The sequence below is a fragment of the Mytilus galloprovincialis genome, chromosome 1 (assembly GCF_965363235.1).
Source record: "Mytilus galloprovincialis chromosome 1, xbMytGall1.hap1.1, whole genome shotgun sequence".
Classification (NCBI taxonomy): Eukaryota; Metazoa; Mollusca; class Bivalvia; order Mytilida; family Mytilidae; genus Mytilus; species Mytilus galloprovincialis.
This window is the reverse complement of record NC_134838.1, coordinates 123,676,713-123,686,183: the sequence shown is the minus strand read 5'-3', so window position 1 is coordinate 123,686,183 and position 9,471 is coordinate 123,676,713. Positions and strand designations below refer to the sequence as shown.

The 9,471-nt window shown below is 30.2% G+C and overlaps 1 protein-coding gene across 5 annotated transcripts in view; it reads left to right on the top strand.

Annotated features, from left to right (window-relative positions):
• The window catches only part of LOC143056797 (otoferlin-like), a 162,855-nt gene continuing 153,384 nt past the window's right edge, over positions 1-9,471 (top strand). For 2 of the 5 annotated variants that reach the window (XM_076229988.1, XM_076229981.1), the window contains exon 1: positions 1-291. In XM_076229988.1, coding sequence (XP_076086103.1) covers positions 213-291 — 79 coding nt within the window. In that variant the 5' untranslated portion in view covers positions 1-212. The remainder of the gene's footprint in view (positions 292-9,471) is intronic. The other 3 variants (XM_076229964.1, XM_076229968.1, XM_076229975.1) reach the window with 2 other exon arrangements.

Here is a 9,471-nt window from a genome sequence, read left to right as displayed (position 1 = left end):
CTGTTTACATCTGTGTTAAATGAAGAGTGTACAGTAGAGATTAAATGTCTTTTGTTGTCAATTGTATGGGTAGGGATTTAAACTAGTACATTCTAATAGCTGAGAGAGCGAACAGTGTTCACAACAATGTATTGGAAATGTTTTAAGACATAGCTTGGGATTTACCTCTCACTTCTACTACTATTTATTATTATTATAAGCATTTATCTATCATGGCTTTAGTTCTGCATTTGAAATATGCAGAAAATTTACGAGGAAAAGGAGACCGTTTGGCTAAAGTCACTTTTAGAGGTAAGCTTTTCACATTACTAGTATATCATAAATACATTGCAGTTATATTTTTGATTTTAAAATATGAATTTATTTCCTTTTTTTTTTTTTTACTGAAGCTTGGTTTTCATTAATATGTTAATATTGTATTGTATTACATGTTTTTGTATATTTTTTCATGGGTAGATGAGTAAGTTCACTTTCGAGGCCGCAAAGATAGAGGCCTAATCCAATAACAATAAATACCCTTTAAACCATTTATAAACACATTGGAAAACGTCATGAAAACATGCTTGAGATACAATAGATCATTCTATGTCTTTATTGTCCTTATTTCGCAACTTTTAAAAAAGATTGCTGAATAATTTTCTTAAAAAGGTCTGTAACCTAAAAAGAAATAATGAAGAAAATGACTATATATAACAATATATTTTAAAAGATTGAAATACTCATTATTTTGGTCTATTTATGAATTGTTTATTTCTTCATAACTGATGTGCTGGACAACAACGATGGACTGCAACCAAAATATAGGTTAAAACAAATAAAAATGATTTAAGTAGAACCATTAAAATTACAGAATGTTTGATGAACAATAACAATAATAATGAAAGTTTTCATGAACAAATTATCTAGAGATAGTGTACTAACTTTGTTGAAGATGTTTGGAAAAACAGGAGTTAAAAAAATCTGTGCTAAATACTAAAGAAAAAAACAACCAAAGTTTATTTATTCGACGGTTTCCTACTTAAAATTTATATATTTCGTTAGTTACTTACCAAAGATGGATTTTTTTATGAAGTTACTTATCAAATATGGATGTTTTTTTTCCCATTTAATCACTAAATTGATTTTTTTGCTCAGTTGGTCACCAAAAAGATTTCTTTCTTTCTCTAGTATCTCACCAAAGGTTGATTTCTTTTCCAGAATCACACCAACGTTTGATATTTTTCTGTCAGTTACTCACCAAACTCCAATTGCTGTTTCAAATTTCTCACCAAAGATTTGATTGTTATTTCCAGTATATTAACTGAGATTGACAGATTCTCCCTTTTAAAATATATTGATGGCTTTCCTAATTGTCGAAGTAATTCACTCAACCTTGATTTTCTTTATGTTATTTTTACATAATTTTCCAGTTACCCCTTTAGCATTCCCAGTTGCACACCAAGAATGCAAACAGGGGAGGGGGAGCTAAGGGTTGACAAATGCTTTTGTATGGAGACATGTGGTTGGAATCCCCCCTTTTTTTTTAAATCCATATGTACCACCTTTTTAAAAATGTCTGGATCCACTCCTGCACCATATGCATCCTGAGTTTGAAAGCTTTTTTTTTGTTAACAATACATCAGTGTGATTGGAAGGAAAGGAATAAATAGTGTTTATAAAAAGTTTATCTGCATCCTAAATTTCCTACCCTACACCTAAACTGTATACATCAAAGACTCAACATGTCTTCCAGAAGAATAGTATTACTGTGATAATTGGACAGATATCACTTTTATTGGTTTTTTGCTTTGCCATTACAAATTCCTTGTTGATTATTCCGATCTTTTGTTTGTGTATTATATTCAGATCTATATAATATAACAAAAAAAGTGAAAAGATCACTGGTCATTTGATAAGATAACAGAAAGTTCCAATGCCATATGAACTACTTAATGTAAAAGGAAAGTGCAATGCCATATAAACTTCTTAAAGTAAAAGTATTTACTTTTTATACCCCATTTATCATGCCCCATTTTTGGGCATTATGTTTTCTGGTATGTGCGTCCGTCCATCCATTAGTCATACCATTCGTCTGTTTTCGTCCGTCTGTCCATATGTCCCCCTTCAGGTTAAAGTTCCTGGTCAAGGTAGTTTTTGATGAAGTTGAAGTCCAATCAACTTGAAACTTAATACACATGTTCCTTATGATATAATCTTTCTAATTTTTATGCCAAAATAGAGATTTTACCCCATTTTCACGGTTCACTGAAAATAGAAAATGATAGTGCGGATGGGGCATCCGTGTACTTGGGACACATTCTAGTTATTTTTTAAGTAAAAGTAACTTATCAGTATCTCAGAAGTGATTTTTATAGGGTCTTGGTGGCCAAGTGGTGCAAGTAGCCCTATATTACTGTAATCACTAGCCAGTCAACACTGAGGTTGTAAGTTTGAATCCTGCTCGTGTGGGTACACTAAACCCAATCTTAATTGACTAGGATTGTCAGTTTTCCTGTCGAAGGTTGTGATTTCCTCCAGGCACTATGGCTTCCTCCACCCATAAAAACTGACTGCCACAAAATAGCCCAAAAGTGGGGTTAAACCACCAACAATCAATCAATCAGAAGTGATATTTATGGACTTTTTTAGCTGTACTAGCTGTTTATTAAACTTCTTCAAAGCGAACATAAATATCTTGTTTCTGTGGCAATAGTTGAAATGCAGTAGGAGTTACTTGTTGCTAGTAACTAATGACAGTAAAAGTTTTTTATTGTTTAAAAATGCCAGTAGTAATTACTGGTTGGCTGAAATATTTCAGTTGCTGTAAAAATTACTTTTAACAATATAGATATGTGGTTTCACTGGCAGAAAAAAAAATTGTTGACAAATTCAGATGCAGTAGAAGTAATTTGTTAAATTATTTTTTGGCAGAAGTTATTTGTCATTTGTTGACATCTTCATCTGCAGAAGAAGTTACTTGTTGAACTTATTTTTAGACAGAAGTTTATTATCATATGTTGACATCTCCAGATGCAGTAGACGTCATTTGTTAACTTATTTTTTGGCAGAAGTTAGTTAACATATGTTGACTTCTTCAGATGCAAATGTAGTTACTTGTTATACTAATGTTTTGGGTAGAAGTGATAATGATGCATGAATGAGATTTATATGACAGAATGTTTTCCAAGTTTTGTTCCTTTTCTACATTGCTGGATTCGAAATTTCTTCTTATCCATTAAATATTGCATTATTGTTTATATGAGGGCAGTTTGAAAGGTACAATGGATACATGTTAAGAAAATAAACTTAAATAATTTAGTTTATTATCACCTGTATCATACACAATTTGATTTAGAATGAGTAAATCTTATAATTTGATATACATATGTAGATGTTTAACAATAGGAAAAGAAAAGATTGAGAAACTTTTTAAACCCTAGGGGCAGCATCTCAGATTAATGGGTAAAACCAAACAAATAATTTAACATTGAACCAAATGTCCTAAAAGGATTAAGCTAGGTATATCCATACATGACTGATTTGTCAGTATTGTATACACTTGATATATCTGTTATTTTTAAAAGAATATAGAAAATAAACATTAAAGCATGTATAGTGAAGGTCTTCAGAAAATTAAATTTTCTCTGTCCTATAGAAATTAAATAAATGAAATAGTGTCTTGCATTCATCTTGACAGCAATTCATCATTTTAATATATAAACTGACTATATATCTAATTTCACCACATGCCAAACAATAATCTTTTAATATGATGGACCAAAGATGAGGTTAACCCAATGATAGGATTGTAATGGTTATAGTATTAAATTAAACGGACAAGACTATTATATGCTATTTGTGAAAATACAGATGTACACTAAAAATATTCTATCAATTTCTAATTCTGATCTTGTCAACAACTTTATAAAATAATTGCATGATAGAGTTTCTATAATTGAAAGTTTTAATTTTAAAGTAAGAAATAATTCCTTTTTGAATAACATTACATTTCTTTTTGATAACTTACACATAGAGAATATTGTATCCGCTTACTTTCCACAGTTCATGGTTAAAAAGCTTCAGAAGGTCAATTTTACAAAAGGTGAAATGCATCCATAACATTTAACAACCATAATAGAATATTAGGGCTTATTTCCATACTTGCAATGTGATTCATTTTAAATTTAATAAATAGTTAAAACAGATATAATTATTTAAGTCCTCAACAAATTGGTTCGCATCTTTGGTGATTAACAGTAATGCTTTTAAAAATAAGGTAAGATTTTACTCCATTTAGGGGTAACAGTTACTCAAAAATGAGTTCTCAAACAGCAATTACAAAATTTAGCTCATATTAGTAAGAGGGAAGGGTGAGGAGCAGGGCATTTGACATTTGAAAATAGAGGCCATTCCTACCTCATATAAGGTCAAAAGTTTCTAAGAATTTTAGGGTTTTTTTTATACAATCATCACAAAAACAGTCTATAATTCATAGTATTTTCTTTAAAAAAATTCAAAGTTAGATATTATGTTGTTTACCAAAAATAATTGTGACAATATTTGAAAAATAACTGAACAAGTACTTTCAGTGCAACACATCAATTTAGTGTTAGTCAGAAATATTTAGACTTGTTATGTCATAAATTGTTAAGATTTTAGATAATAATTTATAATTTTTAAAATGGATTTTTTTCCACTAAAAAAATGAGTTTTGTGGTATCATGATTCAATGATGTGAAACAATTTTATGGTTCATGGAAGGTCAATGTTTTGTTTATCAAGGTATGTCGATCCTTTTTTAATAATGCAGACACCAAGTTTACTTCACACTCCATAAATTTCTTGTCTAAATTTTAGTCTTAACCTATTTATAGTAAAACATCCTTTTTATGCCCCACCTACGATAGTAGAGGGGCATTATGTTTTCTGGTCTGTGCGTCCGTTCGTCCGTTCGTTCGTCCGTCTGTCCCGCTTCAGGTTAAAGTTTTTGGTCGAGGTAGTTTTTGATGAAGTTGAAGTCCAATCGACTTCAAACTTGGTACACATGTTCCCTATGATATGATCTTTCTAATTTTAATGCCAAATTAGAGATTTTACCCCAATTTTACGGTTCACTGATAGAAAATGATAGTGCAAATTTCAGGTTAAAGTTTTTGGCTTCAGGTTAAAGTTTTTGGTCAAGGTAGTTTTTGATGAAGTTGAAGTCCAATCAACTTGAAACTTAGTATACATGTGCCCTATGATATGATCTTTCTAATTTAAATGCCAAATTAGAGTTTTGACCCCAATTTTACGGTTCACTGAACATAGAAATTGATAGTGCAAATTTCAGGTTAAAGTTTTTGGTCAAGGTAGTTTTTGATGAAGTTGAAGTCCAATCAACTTGAAACTTAGTATACATGTGCCCTATGATATGATCTTTCTAATTTAAATGCCAAATTAGAGTTTTGACCCCAATTTTACGGTTCACTGAACATAGAAAATGATAGTGCAAATTTCAGGTTAAAGTTTTTGGCTTCAGGTTAAAGTTTTTGGTCAAGGTAGTTTTTGATGAAGTTTAAGTCCAATCAACTTGAAACTTAGTATACATGTGCCCTATGATATGATCTTTCTAATTTAAATGCCAAATTAGAGTTTTGACCCCAATTTTACGGTTCACTGAACATAGAAAATGATAGTGCAAATTTCAGGTTAAAGTTTTTGGTCAAGGTAGTTTTTGATAAAGTAGAAGTCCAATCAACTTGAAACTTAGTATACATGTTCCCTTTGATAAGATCATTCTAATTTTAATGCCAAATTAGAGAATTTATTCCAATTTCACAGTCCTTTAAACATAGAAAATGATAGTGTGAGTGGGGCATCCGTGTACTGTGGACACATTCTTGTTTACCTTCAAAAATTATTTATAAAGTTACTGGGTGGCTTGTTTAAATAAAAATACACATGTGATTGAATTATGAAGAGGTCATTCAAACAGCATAAGAACACAGGTTGAACCTTGCATCAAATGTCCATACTCATATTAAGGATGTACCCAATAGCCTATGCGCCCCCTTTTTTTTTAGATATCCATAAAATTAATCTCAGAATTTCCATATCCCTTCAATTAATTTGAATATTATAGTTTCACATGTTTATATTTCCTATTACACCTTTAGAAGTAGAAATATCCAATAACCCCTTAATAAAAACCCATGGCTAAATGTTCTCAGATGTGAATGTTCAGTAGTAATATTCAAGAAATAATAGTTCCTGTTAAAGCTAACTATATGTGGCTCTATACAGAATATACCAATATATAAACAATTTGACCTTTATTGTGACCCTACAATGTCTACCTGAATATGAACTTGTTATTATACTGTTAATTTCCGTGTTACATTTCCTGTTTTTTATGATATATTACAATATTTTGTTCTGGAACAATATTTAAATTATCTGATTGGTTCCATTGATGACTGCTTTGATGTATTGTTTGGTTTAGAAATTGAATGCTATAAACAGTCAATAACAGTTGTATGTTATTCCAGATTTTCCACTCTTTTTCCATTCTATTTGATTTTCCTCTGTTTGTTTTTCAACTCTGTATTTTATCCATTATGTTTATCGTTTGATTATGATAAATATTTCAGATTCAATGGTCTTGAAATATATTTTCTGTATTTACTTTAAAGAATTCTAACTTGGTCATGTTTTCATTTTATAGATAAAGTGATTATACTTAAAAGAAAGTTGTATCTTCCCTTAATGGTGTTTGCTGTCCTGTTTAAGTCCTTTCGTTTCAATGCTTTCAAATGTTTAAAACTTTACAATTTGTAAACATTTGATCTAAAGCATACCTGTTTAAAGATTTCCTAAATTGTGTTTTTGTGCATGACTGCTACTTTACTACTCACGGGACTGGACCAGATCTGCTACTTGTGGACAATCAGTCCGTTATGGTTATGGTACTATGTCCAGTAGCCAGAGTTATGTTTATATATATGCATATCATAATACATTTGACAGAATTTTTTAGTTATAAGTTAATTAAATGTGCTCAAACTAATGGTTAGAAAGGTGTCTCATTGGCACTCAATTCACGTCTTTCTATTTATATTGAAACTTCTTCTCCATTAGGCAAAGTTGATCTTAGACAGTTTTTGCCTTACTGTTCAAGTTCTTGTGTTTTAAGATTTGCATGCAATTTGGCTTCCAAAATTGTAGCCTTAGGTGAACCTGTTGTTTCTATATAAGATTTATGTGTTCATGAAATCTGTGTATCTACATTTACTTAGCTCAGAGATTTGCTTCTTAGTAAACAAGGCAGCTACGATCAGCTACTAAACCAATGGTTTTATTTTGTAAATCTTAAAGTCTTCAGCCAGTAAACAGCAAAACTTATGTGGACCTAAACAGAATGTATCATTTAGAGTTACATTATTGCTTATTGTTCAAGATTGTGTGTTTAACTTTTATTCATTGCATTCTCACTATTTGGTCTCTGAAGGTTGACTGTTGTCTGATTGGTTATCAAACAAATATAATATGATAAAAGCTTATTTAAGTTTTGATGAGGGGTTAGTAATAGTCTTTTACCTTACTGACATTTTTGCCAGGTTTGCTCCATTTTAACATTTTGCACAGAACATTAATTTTAGGTGTGGTCATTATGTACTGTTTCGTTAATTAAACAGTATATTAAGGTTAGAAAAGATATTAGTTTAATGAGTCCAGACTGTTTTTGTCGAGCCTTCGACTTTAGTCGAAAAAGCGAGACTAAGCGATCCTACATTCCGTCGTCGTCGGCGTCGTCGTCGGCGGCGGCGTCCACAAATATTCACTCTGTGGTTAAAGTTTTTGAAATTTTAATAACTTTCTTAAACTATACTGAATTTCTACCAAACATGGACAGAAGCTTGTTTATGATCATAAGAAAGTATCCAGAAGTAAATTTTGTAAAAATAAAATTCCATTTTTTCCGTATTTTACTTATAAATGGACTTAGTTTTTCTGCGAGGAAACATTACATTCACTCTGTGGTTAAAGTTTTTAAAATTTTAATAACTTTCATAAACTGTCTTTGATTTGTATCAAACTTGGGCAGAAGCTTGTTTATGATCATAAGATAGTATCAAGAAGAAAATTTTGCAAAAATAAATTTCCACTTTTCCGTATTTTACTTATAAATGGACTTAGTTTTTCTGCGAGGAAACATTACATTCACTCTGTGGTTAAAGTTTTTAAAATTTTAATAACTTTCATAAACTATCCTTGATTTGTACCAAACTTGGACAGAAGCTTGTTTATGAGCATGAGATAGTATCAAGAAGAAAATTTTGTAAAAATAAATTTCCACTTTTCCGTATTTTACTTATAAATGGACTTAGTTTTTTTGCCAGAAACAAAACATTCACTCTGTGGTTTAAGTTTTTAAAATTTTTATAATGTTCTTAAACTATTCTGGATTTCTACCAAACTTAGACAAAAGCTTTTTCTGATTATAAGATATTATTCAGAAGTAAATTTTGTAAAAAAAAAATTAACTTTTTCCGTATTTTACTTACATGTATAAATGGACTTAGTTTTTCTTCCAGTTAACATGACATACAGTCTGCAGTTAAAGTTTATAAAACATTTATTAGATTCATAAACTATCCTGGATTTTTTTTACCAAACTTGGAAGCTTCTTTCAATCAAAAGACAGTATCGAGAGGGAAATTTTTATTGATGTTTTTCCTCATTTTTGTTGAGTCTGCGATTAACAGCAAAAGTAGGCGAGACACTGGGTTCCGTGGAACCCTTACAAATTTTTTTAATGTAAAAAATCCAATATTTAAGCCACTGTTACTCTCTCATAGGATAAGATGAATTTTGCTTAGATGAATTTAACACTTGTTTTGTAAATTCTTACTAATCCCGCAAAAATAAAGTATACTTTGAGCAGTGCAAACATATTGTTCTTTTTTTTTTAGTAAGCTTTTGTCTACTACATTATCATGACAATTTTATCAATTTAAATATTTAATAGTGTATTATGGAGGTGGTATTTTAATATCCATTTAAATATGAGTATTGATATTTCAATATTAAACATATGGAGCAAATTACTGTTTATATTTAAATTATCATATTATTGATAGCTGGTGATTGAATTTGAATATATAGATGGTTATTTAAATTCATTTCTTATTTACTTGCTATATTAAGTTTTGAGGCCAAAGGTTAATTCAACACTTACTTTAAATGTCTACATCATTTATTATTTAATGCTTATTATGTGTAGAATTATCTCATTTGTCATCTATTGAGAAATGATATATGTTACTTTTTAAATATACACACAATAATAAACCACTCATCTTGCCTTTTAACTGTTTTGATTCGAGTGCTTTTGATAAGTTTTTTGTTGACCGAAGGGCATTTGTCAGTAAGCAGCCAGTAGATACAACTCTTTCCAACTACCAATAACATAAGATTTCATTGTTTTATGATGGACACATTCAACATTTC